Source organism: Aotus nancymaae, unplaced genomic scaffold, assembly GCF_030222135.1.
Source record: "Aotus nancymaae isolate 86718 unplaced genomic scaffold, 86718_ANA_hifiasm-v0.15.2.pri h1tg000072l, whole genome shotgun sequence".
Lineage (NCBI taxonomy): Eukaryota > Metazoa > Chordata > Mammalia > Primates > Aotidae > Aotus > Aotus nancymaae.
This window is the reverse complement of record NW_026988487.1, coordinates 8,216,908-8,237,674: the sequence shown is the minus strand read 5'-3', so window position 1 is coordinate 8,237,674 and position 20,767 is coordinate 8,216,908. Positions and strand designations below refer to the sequence as shown.

General features: G+C 43.4%; 1 protein-coding gene across 1 annotated transcript in view; it reads right to left on the bottom strand.

Moving 5' to 3' along the window:
* Positions 1–417: 417 nt before the first annotated feature.
* STXBP4 (syntaxin binding protein 4) overlaps positions 418–20,767 on the bottom strand; it is a 256,034-nt gene continuing 235,684 nt past the window's right edge. The window contains exons 18-19 of the mRNA XM_064367561.1: positions 1,765–1,870; positions 418–593 (exon numbers count right to left, since the gene is read on the bottom strand). Of these exons, the coding sequence (XP_064223631.1) occupies positions 1,765–1,870 (106 nt within the window). The 3' untranslated portion in view covers positions 418–593. The remainder of the gene's footprint in view (positions 594–1,764; positions 1,871–20,767) is intronic.

Below are 20,767 nucleotides of genomic sequence, written 5' to 3'. Positions count from 1 at the left end.
CTCCCAGAAACTTCGCGCGGCGCTCCCTTTTGCCCGCCCGACTTCTGAGCGGAGCGCTTGGGTGGGAGGAGAACCGACAAATCCTCGCGGGCGCTGGGCGCTCGCGGAGCCGCCCGCGCTCGGCCCCGTCACGTTGGCTGCCGAGCGCATCCCGGCTGCTCCCTGGCGGGGAGGCGCCGAGGGTAGCTAAGGGGAGCAGGTCACGTGAGAGGAGGAGTCTGACCTACTTTCCCGGCAGCAGGCGCATGCGCACTTCCCATCTGCGCGCTGCCCGGGAGGCTCACGTGGAATCGCACGTGCCTGGTCTTCCAGCGAGGGGCTCCGGGCCCGGCCCGCGGTGGGACGGGAGGCGGGACGCGGCGGGGCGGAGCACGGGGAGACTCAGTGTGCGGGTCCCGCAATCATCCATGACAACCGCAGCCTCTGGAGAGCTGTTTAGGCGCCCCACGGGGCTTCCCACGAATTCATCAAATTCAACATTCCTGAATTCAAAAATTAAGACAAAGCGACTGTACCTCTGCCCTGTAAATCACCAACTCCGCAACTCAGAATTTATCCTGCAGATGGGCTTCCGGTTTTGTGAAATGAAGTCCCTGCAAGGATAATCATTACATCATTGTTGGGTATCCCAAGCCCCCAGAAACTGTCTAAATGTCCAACAATAAAACCGGTTAAATTCGTAGAAACATAAATTGTGATTGGGCCATACTTGACGTTCTCTGCAGCTCTTAAATAGACTGCTCTCTAGACACTGATATGGAAAGACCTTCAAGATACATTATGTGATTTAAAAAAAATGCAGAACAGTGTATAGGATGCTGATATTTGTGAGAAAAAAATTATATATATATGTTATGAACAGACTAATTCTGGAAAAATATATTGGATAACTGGGGGTGGGGGTCAGGGAAGACGCAAGACTCCACAGTTATGTAACTTTTAAATTTTGTACCATGGATGATTAATCTTTTTTTCTTTTTCTTTTTCAAATAACATTTAAAAACAGAGTTATTTAGCACTTACTCTGTGCTGGGCACCAGCTTTTATGTAAATCATTTCCTTCTAGAAAGTTTGTCATATACAGTATCTGCCACATTTCCTGTTCTGTTCAGCTTGAATCTTAATGTCTTAAGCTTTCTGATAAACTGTCGAGACATTTTTTTAAATCCCCATATGAACAACCCAAGTCCTCCACATTAAGATTCTTTTCAAGTTTTGTCTCTTGAGGGAAGGTATCTTAACCAAGAGGCTCTCAGCAACAAATATTTGCATAATAAAGCAGGCACAGCAGTTTTACATCTGTGATTAGCTTTTACTTTCCCAATTACTCTGTGAGTTTGTAGTGCACATATTATTATCATTGTGGTTATTACATATGTGACAGTTATATTTGGTTGCAAATAACTAAATTCTCTGCAAGTAACTAGAAGTCCAACTCTAAGGTGGCTTGGACGGTAAAGTTCATTTGACTTTAGGTTGGATGTTGGAATTTACGGATACATTGATTTGCCTGTTATCAATGCCACCAGGACCTTGTTTCTTTCTAATCTTCTGCCAAGGTTTCCACAGTGTCAGCTTCATCTAAAGCTTTGGGAGGCTGGGCGTGGTTGCTTATGCCTGTAACCCTAGCACTTAGAGAGGCCGAGGTGGGTGGATTGCCTGAGATCAGCAGTTCAAGACCAGTCTTGGCAACATGGCGAAACCCCATCTCTACTAAAAAATACAAAAATTAGCTGGTGTGGTGGTTCATGCGTGTAGTCTCACCTATTTGGGAGGCTGAGGCACCAGAATCTCTTGAGCCTGGGAGGTGAAGGTTGCAGTGAGCTGAGATCCCGACACTGCACTCCAGCCTGGGTGACAGAGTGAGAACCTGTCTCAAAAAAAAAAAAAAAAGCAAAGCTTTGGGAAAGTCTCACTTAGTAAAAATGCTTCTTCCCAGAAGCAGCAAACAAACATCCTCCCTATACTCCTTGGCCTCAAGTTGGGGCAAGCGCCCACCTTGAACTAATAACAGTAGCAGGAGAAGGAACTATGCCGACTCATTTGCATTAGTATATTAGTCCATGTGCTTTGAGGGGAGCAAAAGAAAACAGACAAACAGCCTATGGATGGTGCAAAGCGATCACCACAATGCCTCTTAATCATTACCATCACTCCTACTGCTATTATTTCCCTCTTTCTGGTGTGGCAAACTGGATGAAGTGATAGCTCTTGACTTCCTGAAGCTTATGTAGGCAGTATACTTGCATTTTCCCTCTACTGTATACCTTCCCAGTGATGGAGTAAGAGCATGAACACATCAGAAAAGTCTGTCTCCAGTCTAGCAAAACAACTTGAGTTATAATGAGAAATCAGTGATGCCATTATGGCAGAATTATATATAAGTGTGCAAACACCACATTTAGGTTCTCTTTATCCACCCATTCAATAGGTATCAACCTTCTACTATCTGTGGAAGCATAAAGGCTCATACAGAAAATACAGCAGATATTCATGACCAAGTTCCTGAACTCAGAGGGAAACAGTCATGTTAGGCAAGCAAGATGAATACTTGGGAAACATTGAAATAATGATATGAGACAGCATGCAATTAAGTGCCTAAGTGGATGATAATGCAGTGTGGCAGACGTTGAGAGCAGAGGGAGGGACTGGTTGAAACAAAGATAGCAAATAGGAGGGCGCCTTGAAGGACTGCTCAGGTGAGATACAATAAGCACGGGAGAAGGGATGTGTAGATAGTTGGACAATATGAGCAAAAGAGTACGGGTGGCGGCTGGGCACAGTGGCTCACGCCTGTAATCCCAGCACTTTGGGAGACTGAGGCAGGCGGATCATGAGGTCAGGAGTTCAAGACCAGCCTGGTTCACATGGTGAAACCCCATCTCTACTAAAAATACAAAAATTAGCTGGGTGTAGCAGCATGCACCGGTAATCCCAGCTCCTCAGGAGGCTGAGGCAAAAGAATTGCTTGAACGTAGCAGGTGGAGGTTGCAGTGAGCCAAGATTTCACCACTGCCCTCCAACTTGGGTGACAAAGCAAGACTCCATCTCGGGGGTGGGGGAAAGAATACAGGTGGAAATGAATCTGGTGTTCTTAGGATTAGAGGAAAGACCTATTGGCATGGGGGGTTTGTGTTGGAGGAGTCATAAGTGATGCTGAAAATGTAAGAAACCAGGTTCCTCAGGCCCCATCACCCTGTGGATATAGATGCGTTGTAGTTAAATTGCCCTGGCTTCTGTTCCCACCTGCTCATTGTTTCCAAGTCTCAACCAGTTATACCAGAGAATACCCGAGGGTCTTTCACAAGTGTTCACAGATCAGTCAGCCAATCACTGTCACCCCACAGCATCTGCCTGCCGTGCTCTTTCTCTCCTGTTCTGCTCCCCGTAACTTCACCCTTTCGTAGAAAAACAAGATGGAAGATGTCTCACTACCACTCTGCTAGTTATATGAGAGGAGGGCAAGAGTCAAGAGTGATTACAAGCATATCCATATTTGCTGCCTGGTATGTCAAAATGGGACACATTACACACAGAGCATGCTATAATTAGCATGGTCACGCCGGAAGGGGAAGGGACCTCATCTAACACATTGGGATTTAAAATATTTAAATATTTAATAACTGTCAATTCAAGATTGAGGCCTTCTCTCAAGGGAGGCATGAGGCCAGTGCAGCTACCAGGGTACAAAATTTAAGGAGGCACTCACTCTTGGGGTGGTGCTAGGGTGAACTTACAGGAATAATGTGCCACAGTATTTGTCTTGTGGTCTGGACAGGCCAAAACTAGAAACTTTAAAGTGTCCATCTGAAACTGTAAGGCCCACAGCTTATCAGTCTTAACAGTAGGCAGAGATATTCATACCCATATATTTATTTTTCTGTGCTGCTTTTTTTCTTGTGAAAGTCTTTCTTCTTTATCCTTCTTACTACAGCTCAAATCATACTTTAACTTTGAGTTTTTAACTAGTTGTGTGAATTGATGTGGACATATATGCTGTATATTCATTTGACAGTGAAACAAATGTACATTAAGGATCTGAAAAGATAGACAAGGAGATTCATTAGTTGTTGGGTCTATGAAGAAAATAAACAAAAATCAACAAAAGTCTTACTTTCCAGGAGATGCCAGCCTAGTAGGGAAGATAGTCTTTAAGGAGAAGACAGGCAGGTGTGAATGTTTGTCAGGGTGGGTGGGGGTCAAGGACCTGAAAGAGTGAATGGCTGTCTCTACCATAGTTGGTGGTAGATGGGAGGCAGCATCCTACCTTCATTAGCATGTGATACCTGAGCTGGGTCTTAAAGGTGAGACCCCCATAAGCCAGGCATTGTACAGGCATTTTGGGTAGAGAAAGGAGGAGTATTTACATCCTAGATTTAAAAAAAAAAAAACTCTCTCAGTTGGAGACAGACCTGAAGAGAGAAAATTGTGAAGTTCCTGAAAAATGGTCAACAGAAGATTCTACTCACTGTTATGAAGGGACAGGAGAAAGGGCAATGTGCCTGATGTGTGGAAACTGGGAGAAAGTTTTGGAGTTTTGGGTGTGACAAAGCCATCCATTTCATCGCCCTTGTTATAGGAAGTGTAAACATTACCGGGCAAGGTGGAGCGTATTTGCATAGGGAGACAAGTCGTTACAGGCCTGGAAACTCCCTTTCTCTTTCCCTTTTGATGCTTAACATTATTTGAAAATCTCTGATGATGGAGATGGTATGCCCTGAGACCAGTAGGTAGAAAAAGTCACCAAAATGTCCTGGTGTTAGAGGAAAGGCGTGACTGGTGTCAGGCTTTCAATTCCCAATTGAGGACGAAGCATGTGTTTGATGGTGGGCCATCTTATTATCAGGGAAGTATTGGCCAGAAATGTCTATAACATTGGGAGCACATAGATGAGCAGAAAGACCCGTTTTCCCTTCCCCACATTTTCTGGCAAACAATACTTTGTGAAATGCTGTAGCAGGAACATCCACTGAAGAATCTTTTGGAATATTAGCCCTAGCCTCCTGCTTTGACAGTGTACTTATAGTGCAATAACTTGTCCTCAGATAACCAAGTTACTGGTATGTATCAGTCAGCATAGGCTAGGGTGGGTCTTAGTAACAAAAACATTCAAATACCAGTGACTTGAAAGGGTAAAGATGTATTTCTTTTTAAAATTGAATTAGTTTATTTATTTTGAAGCAGAATTTTGCTCTGTGACCCAGGCTGGAATGCTGCGGCATAATCATGACTCACTGCAGCCTCAAACTCCTAGGCTCCTATCTCAGCCTCCCAAGTAGCTGGGACTACAGGCATGCACCACCACACCTAGCTAATTAGGATGTGGAGAAATAGGAACACTTTTACACTGTTGGTGGGAGTGTAAATTAGTTCAACCATTGTGGAAGACAGTGTGGTGATTCCTCAAGGACCTAGAAATAGAAATTCCATTTGACTTGGCAATCCCATTACTGGGTATATATCCAAAGGATTATAAATCGTTCTGTTGTAAAGACACGTGCACACATATGTTCATTGCGGCACTGTTGACAATAGCAAAGACCTGGAACCAACCCAAATGCCCATCAATGATAGACTGGACAAGGAAAATGTGGCACATATACACCATGGAATACTATACAGCCATAAAAAACAATGAGTTCATGTCCTTTGTAGGGGCATGGATGAATCTGGAAACCATCATTCTCAGCAGACTGACACAAGCATAGAAAATTAAACACCACATGTTCTCACTCATAGGTAGGTGTTGAACAATGAGAACACATGGACACAGGGAGGGGAGCATCACACACTGGGATCTGTTGGGGGAGACTAGGGGAGGGACAGCAGGCGGTAGGGAGGTTGGGAAGGGATAACATGGGGAAAAATGCCAGATATAGATGGTAGGGGGATGGAGGCAGCAAACCACATTGCCATGTATGTACTATGCAACAATCCTGCATGATCTGCACATGTGCCCCAGAACCTAAAGTACAATTTAAAAAAATTTTGTAGAGATGGGGGTTGTGTTAGTCTGTTTCACACTGCTATAAAGAATACCTGAGACGGGGTACTTTATAAAGGAAAGAAGTTTAATTGACTCACAGTTCCACATGACTGGGGAGGCCTCAGGAAACTTAAAATCATGGTGGAAGCCAAAGAGGAAAGAAGGCACATCTTACATGGCAGCAGGCGAGAGAGAGAGAGCATGTGAAGTGGTTCTCAACAAAGGGCAATGTTGCCCCCCTGGAGACATTTGCTAATGTCTGGAGAGGTTTGGTTTGCCACAGTTCCGGGGCTGGTAGGAAGCGGGTGCTGCTGGCATCTAGTGGATAGAGGCCAGGGATGCTGCTAAACATCCTCCAGTGCACAGAGCTGCCTCCTTCAACAAAGACTTATCTAGCCCTAATGTCAGTAGAACCGAGGGAGAGAAACTGGTTTAGAGTGGTAGCGAGTGGTGATGGTGAGAAACAATCAGCTTCTGGATGTATTTTGAAGACAGTGCCAGTGGGATTCGCTGATGAACTGCAGCTGGAGTGTAAGAGGAAGAAAGGAGCCAAGGGTGACTTAAAGTTTGTTGCTGGAGCAACAGAGAAAGTGGAGTTTCCACTAATCCAGAAGGGGAAGACGCTGGGAGGAGCCGATCTTGGAAGCAAAGCCAGGAATTTGGTTTCGGACGTGTCAAATTCCTTCAGGGCGTTGCTCCCATCCCCAGTGTTAAACAGGGATCTCATTTTATATATTGCCAGTGAAAAGTGCACAGATAATCCAAAGCAGATAGCTCTTCAATTATTTATATTTTGCTGGACTGCATCACATGATATTCTCCCAGCAAGTTCATTATCCTATTTATATTTTGCTTATGTGGGTATTCACCTGGGTTTATGATTCTGGAATGTGGTCTGCTTGAGAAGAGAAGATGAGAAAGCTTAGGAAGCTGGAAACCAGGAGAGAGCTAATAACCACTTAGCATTAGGGTCTAGGCCGATGCCAAAGATTGTCTTGTCTTTACCAGGGGGTGGTGATCAATCTCTCTGTTCATGGTCATGGGTGGAGAGGCTGGAATGTGATCACCTATACTTTCTTTCAGTGTGACACCTGTTACAGACACCACAATATCTACAGCGAAGTATCAAGTGAGGAGTGTCCATATCCTGAAGTGGGTAGGTGCTCACTGGAGCTGGGTGGGGCCACATTCCAGCTTTGCCACGGACCGCATCCTTGTTATGTATGAGTTATGAATTCTCTGAGCTTCAGTCTTATCATCTCTAGAATTAGCACTACAGTAGTTCACTCAAAAGGTGATGCAAGGATTAAACGAGCTAATACATGTAAAGTGCTTAGACTACTGTTAGACACATAGTAAATGCTCAGTAAACATTTGCTTACTATTATTGAGAAGATTGCAGGTTAGGGATAGGAAAGATTCCAGTTCAGGTTCCAGTTTTGTGGCCATGAACTTTCTCTGACCCTCAGTTGCCTCATCTTCAAAATGACTGTGATAAAAAAATATCTATAGCCAAAAGATATGAAGACTGCATGAAACAGTCTACATAAAGCAGGCAGCAGATGGCCTGCCTGACTTTAGCAAGCACTCAGAGAACAGACCTAGATCATAAGCAAATGAAACCACAATCTCATAGGGTGACTTGAACAGATCCATATCTTGAAACACCGTGAAGACCATTTACATACTTTCAGAGGTTGCTGAGGAGCCAGTGCCCCAAAGAACCTGATGCCACCAGCTGGAGTTCTTATTTCTAGGCAGGCGTCCTAGTATGGAAGGGACAAGCCTGGGACTGGATGCAACATGTATGTTATGTTATGTTATGTTATGATTTCAAAGGAAGAGGACAAAGGAAGAAATGATAGTAGTTTGAAACACATGAAGAAAAAATAAACCCAAAATTAAACCCTCAGCATTCCATTGTGCCTGAGAAAGGACAGAGAAGGCTCCATAGAAAGTAGATACTCAGATGGGCTTGCCTTGGGAGTAGAACTCTTGACACCCTTCCAACTAAGTCCAGAATGTGGTATGGGGCAGAGTAGGGGATTGACATGTAAGTCATGGGAGAAGATGCATGTTTTCTATTTTTCAGGCCAGGACAGCAGCATTCTGAATCTGTATGTTGCCAGTCATTCAGTTCACCCACATTTAACTGAGTGCTCACCATGGGCCATGAGCTGTGGCAGCCACTGGGATACAGAGGTGGATAAGATACCATCTGTGCCTTCAGCTATCTTACAGGACAGTAACAAGATAGGCATATACACAACTAGCTCAGATGCAAAGCCGGGTAGAATTTAATGCTTTATCAGAGGAGATGTGGGAAGCAGCTCAGACTTACCAAGAGTCATCAAAGATGATAGAGAAAGGACAGCTTTGATCCAGCCACAGTGCCAAGATGCGGGAATGCAGGAATTAATAGAATTCAGTCCCTGTCCTAAAGCAGCCCCATTGCCAGTAAGGCCCAGGACTGTTGGTGTGTCGCTCATCTGCCACGTGTAGGCAGGTGATCTTATCCCTGGGTAGAGCTCAGCTTCTCCTCGGTAACCACCTTTTGCTTCCCTCGATCTCCTTCCACATTGAGCTATCACCAGTCTTGACATTATGAGATCAGAAACTCACACTTAGAAGGACTCCTTGGGGATTATCTATTCAATGTTTTTCAAATGTCCTGTAGCGATGAAGTTTTTTGGACTTTGTCCCAAAAGTTCCAAGGGGCTCTGGAGGTGAGGAAATAAAGGAAAGAGAAATGAAGCTACATCCTCTTTAATTTCAACCAGAGCAGCTCTGTTTTTATTTATTTTAATGGTCTTCATTTTCATATGAGCTTTCACTTAAACACAGGGTTATGCAGCTGGAAAAGGTTTGGGAGGCACTAATTTTCTTTTTATAGAAACGAGATCTGGAAGAGAAATGGCTTTTCAAGATATTAGTCGAGAGCCTGGGTTTCCAACTTGTGGGCCACTGAGCTTTCCACTGTGCCCACTGCCTCCCTGTGAAGTGGGAGCACATCTGCAGGGGAGCCTCAAGTTTCTCCCTGAAGTGAGTGGAGCTAGGTTGTGTGATGGGTTTACACTGGGGAGGGAATGGAGGAGCGTGGAAGAGCTGTTGTTTGTGGGCACTGCTTGGCACCTCTCCCGGTCTGCAGGTCAAGGTGGTGTTACGTGAGTGTGTAGAACATGAGCCTGTGCTGGGAAAGAACCCAGGGACCTCTCCCTGATTCTGGGAAATAGAGCTCCGTTGGGAGCTCCTGGGAGTGAGAATTGGAAGGTGACTGGAAGTAAGTGTGTTTTGAAAGAGGGATAGCTTAGGAAGTGCCCCAGAAGAAACAGAAATAAGTGGCTTTTCTCTGGACACCGGAAATTTGGGCAGCTTTTAGGCTAAGGATTCTTTTGCCGCATGCCTATTGGGGAAATGAAGGTGAATGGTAGGTTTGTGGTCTGTAACATAAAGAAACCTATAACCCAGTGGGGAAGTTAGGGCAAGTACATTTATAACGCAAGGGTGAAAGAAAGAAGGTCAGAAGAAATAAGAAGACACAAGCCGTGGGAGCTAGATCATTGTGAAGGGGAGATCAATGGCACTTCCTGGTGCAGGGACGCTTTGAGGTGGCACTTAAAGCCAGGTGAGCCAGCAGGAGATGGGTAAGGACACTGCACACAGAGGGCACAGGAGGAGCAGGAGACAAGTCCTCACTGGCTCTGAATGGGAAGAGGGATACTTTGGTCTGGTTTGGGCATACAGGCTCTGAAAGGCTATTTTGGACTGAATCACGTTCTTCCCAGAGCCTGAGATGAAGTCTTCAGGGGTCCCTCTTCTCCGAAATACCAAGCAGGCCATCACTGATATAGGTAGATCTGGGAATTTGTTTTTGCTGCCTAGGGAGAGGGAGCCAGGTTCAGATAGAGATGGTAGGAGGCTTCTACATGAAGTAATGTTTCACCTCTTCTTCCGTTCCTTCCCAGGGGGGAGAAGGTAAGAGCTGATAACCTATAGGGCCCTGTAAGCTATGGGTCTGGGAAGCGGGTATGTGGATGGCATTCACTTGGAACTCTGTCTTCCTCTCCTAACTTGGAAACTCTGTCTTCCTCTCCTAAAACAGCTTGGAAACCAGCGAGGTCAAGGGAAATTATCAGCCTCCCCCAGTCAGGATGAAAACGTAATTATTGCTCCTTTGGCACTTCCCCAGGTTAGCCACCTGACACAAGTCAGGGAGAGGAGAGGGCATGGATCACAATGAACCAAGGGCAGCTCTTCTCCCCTAGCGAGAGAGTAGAAAAAATGCCAGAGGTAGGGAGTGGGAAGGAGACAGTACAGCCAGCCTTGAATGACACGCTGGATCTGATGAATTTCAGTTCTTACAAAATTAAGTCATTATCAAAGACAACTTGGGGATAATGAAATGCTTTCCAAGCTATTTGGTTGCTCTTGATAAAAGAAACATGCAAATAAAATAATGACATGTCCCACTATGGATGTATGGCCGGGTGAACCCAAGGGTTACCGCACAGAGTCTCAGGCCACGGAGCCAACAAGTGAACATCCTTTTGAGCTAATTTGAATATTTATGTTTTCCTTTAAAAAAAACACCCACATTAGCATAGAAGTATGCGTGCTGTGTTCTCAAAGTTTAAAGACAAAAATCCCATCTCTATACTTTTATAAACTTTTAACATGCATTCTGTAATAAGCCTGCAGTAGAATAATATTTATTTTCATGGTCAAAACACCTTAATATAGTAAAGTACAATAAGGTAACAAAAAAAAGAAACAATTTTTGTAAATATACATATGTGTAGAATGAAAGAAAAAGAATGAAGATACATATATTTATTTTCTTTTCATCTTTTATCTTTTTTTGTTTGTTTTTTTGAGGCAGCCTGCTCTGTTGCCCAGGTTGGAGTGTAGTGGCACGATCTTGGCTCACTGCAACCTCCACCTCCCAGGTTCAAGCAATTCTCCTGCCTCAACCTCCCCAGCTGGGACTACGGGTATGTACCACCATGTCTGGATAATTTCTGTATTTTTAGTAGATACCATGTTTTCCCATGTTGGCCAGGCTGGTCTTGAACTCCTGACCTCAGGTAATCCTCCTGCCTCAGTCCCAACGTGCTGGGATTACAGACATGAACCACTGCACCCAGTCTTATATACATATACTTCTGTGCTTATTTGTCCTCTCCAAAGTTCTTCATTGAGAATACCTTTGTAATTCACTAATTTTTTTAAAAGAAGCAAGGGTATTTCTTGTTTCCTTCTTCTCTAAGAATAAAGGGGAAACATGCAATTGTAGAATCTGGTTTCAAATCCCCTCGCCTTTAATTCTTGAGATACACAGCATACGTGGTATGCAGAAGCAGGTGTGGTCTGACTCTCATAGAGAGGACAGGGAGAGGCAACAGCCTCCCAAGCCTTACTGACCCGAATACAGCAGCGTGGCTCAAGCTCAAGCTTATGCTGGTGTTTTTATTAGGCTGTCTCATGGTGAGATTGTTTGCATTGCACTTCCAGAAGGCTAAGGACCCGTGTTTTCTTTTTGTGTGCCAAAATTGGTCAATGCTTTAAGCATTCTGTCCTTGAGCTATCTGTGGCCAGAAGGTGCCAGTATGGGTCCCAGAGAACGGGTCACAGGGCAGGGAGTGCAAGCCAGGAGAAGTCAAGGCAAACAAGAGGATCACAGTGGCAGAGGAGACCCCATGGTCAGAGCCAAAGGGTAAGTGTTTAGTCAAAGAATGGAACAAAAAATCAGGAACTGAGGTACCCAATGGGCCAATAAATGGATTAGACTGGGCACGGTGGCTCATGCCTGTAATCTCAGTGTTTTGGGAGGCCAATGCAAGAGGATCACATGAGACCAGGAGTTCGAGATCAGCCTGGGCAACATAGTGAGGCTCCATTTTAAAAAATTAGCTGGTGCATGCACCTGTAGTCCTAGCTACTCAGGAGGCTGAAGTGGAAGGGTAACTTGAGCCCAGGAAGTTGAGGCTGCACTGAGCTATGATCATACCACTGCGCTCCAGCCTGGGCAACAGAGTGAAACCCTGTCTTTAAAATAAAAAGGAAAGATATTAGCTGATTACCCTGGTGACCTTGGGTAGTAGGGCTCGAATGCTCTAGCTTTGGGCTGTGTAAGTTGTCTGAGACTGAGTTTTTCAGGGTATTGGCTGTGTAGCTTGGGAATGGCATGGTCGATTTTCAAGAATTTAGCTAGCCAGATGCATGATTGATTTATTGAACCCAAGTGCATGCTTTAATATGTATCTCTATTAAATTCAGTCTTGCTATATTCAGCCCATTGTTACAGCTCAATAACATATTTATGGGACATAACTCTGTCACCTATGTGTTTGTTCTCAGTTTTAGCTCAATGATCCAGGTTTGATCAGAATATATTCCAGGTATTCATACCAATCTATTGAAGTTCATAACCAAAGACCCCTGCTGCATCCTCCAGAGATGGTGATTCAATCATACATCAATTCACTCACCTTTTACCTTCTTGTTTATGAAAATAACCTGAGAGACTCCACAGAATCCTTTGTTGTAGACTGTTCCTCACATATATCAGCTTAGTGACCTTAACCAAAAGACTTGAGGTGAATTTAACAAGACTTGTTATACCTGGCAGATTATATCTCTTCTCGGTATTTTCTCCTCTAAGCTAAGTATCTTAAGGGCTGTAATTTTTTTTCTGACACCAGAAGTGGGAATAATGAATTGCAATGTAATAGAGTGACAATAAGCTAGATGCATTTACATAGAGATAATGTACAAATTTGCATTCATTCTTAAAACATATTTATGGCTGTGCAGTCACATTGACTGAAGATTCCAGCTGTCTGAATACCTAAACAGATATCGCAAGGTAACCTGATCTTGGTACTAGATTTGGCCTGGGCCTGAGCAATTAACTTTGTTTGTCTAGAAACATTTTGATCAGTTCCCCAGAACTGAACGAATTCAGGAAAATCCACCCACAACAAACATCTATACATTCAATAAATTCATTTGGAGAAAAATGTTTCTTGAGTGTCTTCTTTGTGACTGGCATTGTTCTGGATACTGGGTTACAGCAGCAAATAAGATAAAGTTTCTTCCCTCATAGAGCTTACATCAGAGCAAAAAGGCACATGATAAACAAGTAAGCAACCAAATAAATAATAGGATTTTAGATAGTCGTAAATGTCATGAAAAAACAATGCAGGGTAGGGGCTAGAGAGTGACTGGTGTATGGCTGCCTGGAAAACTGATTATATAATCAAAATACAATTTGTTATACAAATTTCTCTCTCATGGCAAATGCTTGTGTTCTTACTGCAGGACATAATTGTTTCAGTTACAGAGGGCAGGAAAGCTAAACCGAAATACCTATCAGTTTGGAAAGTGAGCAGTTTGTATGAAGGGAGAAGGATGGTAGGCTGTGGTACATTATGGACTGTCCTATTGCACTGAAACCTAGAGTGGACACAGTGAAATGGTGAGAAATGAAATATGAAAAAGTAAGAATATTACATAACTGTGGTTCAACAAAAAAATATAAACGCAAACCTAGATGACATCTCAGAGACTAGATCGGATATAGCCCCTTTCTCCCCTTACCCCTCAAGCCAAGGTTAAAAGGCATAGAAACAATGAATGTGCAGTTCTGGGCTCTTCTGACTTGACAACCTCCTCATCCTGTTTGGGCTACTGAGCCAATTCCATCTTGGGTGCATCACTTGAGAAAGGCATTGGATACCTGTTCACTCACTCATGCCACTATGTATTTTACTGGTTTATATTCTGTATGGTGTCTAGTAGTCAATAGGGCCATTTGAAAAAGTCAATGAAACCATAGCTGAGTCTGACTTATCAATTTTGCCATCCTCAAATTCCTGCATCAGCCTTGAAGAAGTCTGGTCTAGTTCAGAATAAGAATAATCACTATACATTTTAAGCACTTTCTATGTGCCAGGCACTGTCTCATGTGTTATATATACATGGATTCATCTCTTTCACTTCTTATAACAAAACAGGTAGTGTATCTCATGTTTATAGCAGCACAATTTGCAGTTGCAAAAAATGGAGCCATCCCAAATGCCCATAATCAATGGATAAAGAAAATGTACACACACACACACACACACACACACACACACACACACACACACCATAAAATACTCGGTCATAAAAAGGAATGAAATAATGGGATTTGCAGCAATCTGGATGGAATTGGAGACTATTATTCTGAGGGAAGTAACTCAGGAATGGAAAACCAAACACTACATGTTCTCACTTGTAAGTGGGAACTAAGCTACGAGGATGCAACAGCATAAGAATGATACAATGGACTTTGGGGACTCAGGGGAAAGGATGGGACAGGGGTGAGGAATAAAAGATGACACATTGGGTACAGTGTACACTGCTCCAGTGATGGATGCACCAAAATTTCAGAAATCACCACTAAAGAACTTATTCAGGTGACCAAACAAACACCACCTGTTCCCCAAAAACCATTGAAATTAATTGATTAATTAATTTAAAAAATTAGGTAGTGTATGAATTACGATGGCTAACTGCTACATCAAATAAGTCCCCAAATGAAAGGTGATTCCAGGTTGGCAAAGGGGCTCTGCTCCACACAGTCATTCAGGTACTAGGGATGTTGGAGGCTCTGCAACATCTAACAGTGGAAAAGTAAAGAGAAAGGAAGGTTGCATATAGGAAGTGTTTATGGGTCAGGCCTGGAAGGGTTGAACAACACTTTTGCTCATATTCCACTGGCTAGAAATTAGTCACATAGCCACTCTTAAAACTGCAGGAGAAGCTGGGAAACATGCTCTCACTGTGTGCCCAGGAAAAAGCAGCAACAAGGTACTGTTATTATTATCTTGAATTTTTAAATGAAGAAATCAAAGCTCAGTAATTTTAATATCTTGTCTAAGATAGTAATTAATTAATTAATTTAGTCAGTCAGGGTGCTGGTGTTCAAACCAGGTTAATCTGACTATCCTAGAGATATTCTTTTTTTGTTGTTGTTACCTCCAGTAATGGGGATAAGCAACCTAGAGATATTCTTAACCAATACATTATACGGCCTCTTGAAGGGAAATGCACACAGGCTTTGGCGAATCTCCCAGATTTCCTCTGGAAAGAACTGAGCACACAATGCCAAATTTTGCCTCTGCGAGCCCCATTTTTCTACACATTTTTGGCTAACCAACCCTCTTCTATTGCCATAGACTTTCTGCAGTTAGGTTAATTTTTATTAAGCTGGGGCAAAGTTGCCTTTTCCTTTGTCCAGGAAAATTTTTCATATCATATTTATGCATTAATTTTGCTGTCAAACACTCAGAATTCTTGGGTGCATTTCATCATTTCTCCCACTTAGATGATTCTGCTATTAGTCAATAAAATTACTATACTTTCTAGGCATCACTTTTACAACGGTGCATTCAAAAGAGTTAAGCCAGTACTCTCTTTTGTTGTTGTTACTAGGATGTCCTCTTCTCCTCACCTGTTACCACTCTGAACTCCCTGGATAACGGAGTTCTGCTATCTGCAGTCAATTTTACTGACTTCATGAATACACTGTCACCGTGGGAGTAGGCAAATCAATGACAGCACAGAGGATTAAACTTTCATGAAGGCTTATAATTGTTCAGGTCCTGCCCTGTCCATCTTGCAACATCAACATCTTTCTCAGTTCCCTCTCAGTTCTGCAAACATGCTTCCCTCACCATAAAATCTACACCTCATAATATGCAAAAGTGAGGAATATTTTCAAGATCAACAGGAGAAATGACACCACTCCATCACCAAATGAAACCCCTGATGATGTGTTTGTCATCAGGGGTTTCATTTGGTGATGAAGTGGTCCATGATATGCACTGATAGATAGCAATAGAAAACCTGCCCCTTTTCCCAATTTGAGACCAGACATTCCAGCCTCCTTATCCCAGAGAATGATGCTCAGAACCACAAATGTCCTTTTCAGCATGAATATAATATGTAACTATGGACAAGGTAGAATTACGATTTTCACTATCTAACTATATTTTGAGCAAGAAAACCACATCTTTCCCTAAGAAGAAAGGGAATGCTAGTTGTCCTTGCATTATAGGATTTGGGGGAAGAATAAAAGAACTATCTGACTTAAAAGGATAAAAAATTCATTGTGTATTAAAATGTTTTATTAATTGTTTATCATTAATTGTTTTCATAATGACCCTATGGGCCCCTTGGGAAAAATAATGAGAACGTAATAAAGAGCTGGATGTTTGTCTTATCCAAATATCATGTTGAAATGTAATCCCAAATGTTGGAGGTGGGGCCTGTTGGGAGGTGTTTGGGTCAAGAAGGTGGATCTCTCATGAATGGCTTGGTGCCCTCCCTATGGTGATAAGTGAGATCTCATTCTATTAGTTCACATGACAGTTGGTTGTTTAAAGGAGCCTGACTTCTCCTTCTCTTAATCTTCCTCCCTCTCCCTTGGTCCCAGCCTTGCCATGTGACCCAAGGACTTTCCCTTCAGCTTCTGACACGATTGTAAACTTCCTGAAACCCTCACCAGAAGCAGATGCCAGCACTCTGCTTTGTGTATAGCCTGCAGAACCGTGAGCCAATTAAACCTCTTTTCTTTATAAATTTCTTAGCCTCAGGTACTCCTTTACAGTAACGCAAAAACAGACTAGCAGCTGGTTTCTGTGACGTGGTGATAAAAATCTTTGAGAAAGGTAGTAGAAAAAGGCATTTGAGGGGAAGTGCCTGAGTGAGCCGGAAATTCATTCCAAGGTAGAGAGAGGAGAAAGTCATAAGATGCTGTGTGGGAATGAATACTTTTGAGCATTGGCCCAGGAAATGCCACCACTGGTTTTTCTGCACCTGAGGAGCTTATCTGAGGTGTAGTAAAAAAGGGTGGAAATAACAACGCTAGATTGTGTGCTCCACAAGGTCAGTGACCATCATTGCCTTGTTCTCCACTGTGCCCCCAGTTCCAAGCCCAGTGCCTGGCATGTCACAGCTGCTAACTTAGTTTTTGTTGAATACATGCTGCATGAATGAATGAAGATGACAACAGTCAGGCTCCTCTTTAGGATTGCTGGTAAAGAAGTTATCATATTACGGCTGGGCACAGTGGCTCATACCTGTAATCCCAGCTCTTTGGGAAGCCGAAGCGGGAGGGTCACAAGGTCAGAAGATTGAGACCATCCTGGCTAATGCAGTGAAACCCCATCTCTACTAAAAAAAAATACAAAAAAATTAGTCAGGCGTGGTGGCGTGCACCTGTAATCCCAGCTACTCAGGAGGCCGAGGCAGAAGAATTGCTTGAACCCAAGAGACAGAGGTTGCAGTGAGCCAAGATCGCGCCACTGCACACAAGTCTTCCAGCCTGGGCAACAGAGAGAGACTCCATCTCAAAAAAAAAAAAAAAAAGTTATCATATTAGCAGGGGGAAAATCTTTCTCCCATCAGACTAGGGTAATGAGAGTCCAACAGCCAGGAATGAAGCAGAGGGGTAACAAAAAAACCCTGATGGTAGAAGCCACCAAGTGGCAACTGAGATCACAACATGACCCAATGGCAAGAAATGAATCCATGAACTCCCACCTGACAGGGTCTGCCAAGGGAAGAGCGTGGATAGGAGAATGTTGGGGTTAGTCTGTTTACTGAGGATGTGATGTCAAGCCACTGTCATTGTTCTCTGTGCCTTAGCAGTGCCTAGATCTCTCTCTCTTTTCTCTTATTTTTTCTTGCTTCTCACCCTGCTTGAAAGATGCTAATTGTGATTTGGGAGCAATGAGGCTTTTTCTTTTTTTAATTTTCCTCCCTGAAACTTAAACCTAGTCTGCTTCGTGGAAGAAGATGCCCAAATGAGTCTAATTTCTTTTCCACATGTTAGTCCTTCAAACAGAGAAAGTTAGGCTAGAAAAGAATGCCATTTTCCTTTTATCTGAGAAAGATCCAGAGATTGTTTCCTTCTGCTTACATGACGATTGTGGTTGTTGGAGAATTTTGCTCAAGTCCTACCTTATAGGCCTTCCTCACCTTCTTGAGGCTCAGGGGAGAATTTTTTTTTTTTTTTTTTTTTTTTTTTTTGAGATGGAGTCTTACTCTGTTACCCAGGCAGGAATGTAGCAGCACAATCTCGGCTCACTGCAATCTCCGCCTCCCAAGTTCAAGCAATTCTCCTACCTCAACCTCCTGAGTAGCTGGGACTACAGGCATGCGCCACCACACCCAGCTAATTTTTGTCTTTTTAGTAGAGACGGGTTTCACCATGTTGGCCAGGATGGTCTCAATCTCTTGACCTCATGATCCTCCCACCTTGGCCTCCCAAAGTGCTGGGATTACAGGCATGCGCCACTGCACCTGGCTGGAGAATTTAATTAATACATCTTCTCAGTTCACTTTTTGGACAATTCCAAAGTCATTTCAGGTTGGAGGTATATTAATCTGTCTTTGTTACAAAGTTAAAAATATGTTCACTGTCCAATATGTAAGACACATTGAGATAGAATTTCTTTATCATGTATCTCACATCGTCAAATTTATAAAATTAAAGTTGCATGTAAACAGATCATTTTCTGAGTATTCAAAGCTGGTACTGATCAATAATTCCCTTCAGATAAGAATGTCTTTATTTCTGCCTTTTGTTTCCAGGTATACTTCTGGTATAGGAGAGCAAAGATTTGGAAGCAATCTCTCATGGCTGATTACCATCACTTCAGTTTGCTTTGAAGTGTACTTTTTGGCAATTACTGAACATGTACATGTCTGCCGTAGATGGTCTCTCTCTCTACCCTTAGGCTCAGGAATCTAGAATAGAGAGGAAGTGGGTGTACATGTGGTGAGTTTTGTTAGATGGTCAGAGATTTGAAATGTAAGTATTACAGATTAAATTTTAGAAATATTACATAAAATTTGGTTCCTCCTCTCATACTGTGACCTGTTTCCTTTGACTCAGCGACATTAATTGCCTCAGAGAGCATTCATGAAAGGGAGGCATAAGGAAATTAGAATAAAGGAAAATTCTTCTTCTTTCTTTTATTTGAATTCCAAATGGACTCTTGAAACTCAGAGCAGAGGCATTAGTTTTGAAATCTAAAGCTTTTATTTTTGTGGAGAAGGCAAAAGATGAGTTGGTTTCTTTTTTCTTTTTTTTCTTTTTCAAAGGCTAACACTCTGAAGAAAGTCAGGTATGCAGTTAATTCCCTCTATATATTGGAGGTGGAAAGTGACAGCCTGGGAAAGAGAAGCTTCAGAGAAGGATAAGGAAGCTTAGCTGCCAGTCAGATGCAGAGACAGGCCTGCCCCATTCTGCCTGCCTGTGAATAAGCCTTGAAAGGATAGATCATGGCAGACCGGAGCCCAGACAGGGAGGGCAACCCAAGAATAGAGGAGTTGTGTAGCTTGCTCCCCAGATAAAGCCTCAGCGGGTGGTAACCCCCTCTCCCTGCTTTGGAGAGTAGCTGTACAGCATAAATGGGAATAAGGCAGGTATAGGCAGAGAGGGCTTGAGATAGCATTCCTCCACCCAATAGGCTCTTATAACATCTGAGAGGCAAGGAGCAACATCCAAAAGTTCTGCATGCCCCTTAGAGGGACCAAGAGTGGCTGACAGTATGCCAGCAGTAAATCTGATGCGTCTGCAGCAAACTTGATTCTTGCCTCCTCAGAGGAGGGAATTTGGCTGAGAGGGATAAATCAGAGTAAGAGAATAAGGAAAGTTTAAAAGCAGGAGAGAAAGTTTATTTAAAAGTTTTAGAGCAAGAATGAAAGAAAGCAAAGTATTAATGGAAGAGGGCCAAGTGGTTGACTTGAGAGATCCAAGTGTGCCGTTTGGCCCTTAACTTGGGGTTTTATACATTGGCATGGTGCTGGAGTTTCTGTTTCTCCTCTCTTCATTCTTCCCCTGAATCAGGCTGTCCACATGCACAGCAGCCTGCCAGCACTTAGGAGAGGCTGCAGTGTGTTTACTAAAGTTGTGGGTATACTCAGTTGAGGTGTTTTTCCCTTACCAGTTGAGTGTTCCTAGAGGAAAGTCATATACTGGTTAAACTCTGCCATTTTGCTTCTAGTGCACAGGCTTGAACCCACTCGTCAAACTCCTGAGATCTTACGGGAAGCTGCTGATCACCAGCTTCAGACGTTTTCTATCTACTTCACCCTGGTGCCAGCTGCAACCAATTATTATTTCAGAGAGACAGGTTTTTGTTTTGTTTTGTTTTGTTTTTTTAAGACAGGGCCTCACTCTGTCACCCAGGCTGGTGTGCAGTGACGCAATCTTGGCTCACTGCAACCTTTGCCTCCCAGGCTCCTGCCTGGAGGGTGATCCTCCTGCCTCAGCCTCCCAAGTAGCTGGGACTACAGGCACATCCCACCATACCTGGCTAATTTTTGTATTTTTAGTAAAAACAGGGTTTCATCATGTTGGCCAGGCTGGTAAACTCCTGACCTCAAGTGTCTGCCTGCCTTGGCCTCCTAAAGTGCTGGGATTACAGTCATGAGCCACTAAGCCTGGCCTCACCATCACCTGACAGTTCCCTAAAGTTCTTGGGAGTGGGTGGCAGCAGCAGTAGGGGAGTGGCTAGGGGGCTCTCCTGCCCTGCTCATGTCTGCCTAATTACCTACTCTAATAAGAGGATTTGCTAACCCAAGAAGAACTTGGCCATCAGAACAAGAAGGATGGCCCCTAGGGGCCTGCCAATGGAAGATAAGGCAGGACAGAGAATATGCTAGCATAGGGGTCCCTATCCTCCAGGCTATGGACCAGTACTGGTCCTTGGTCTGTTAGGAACC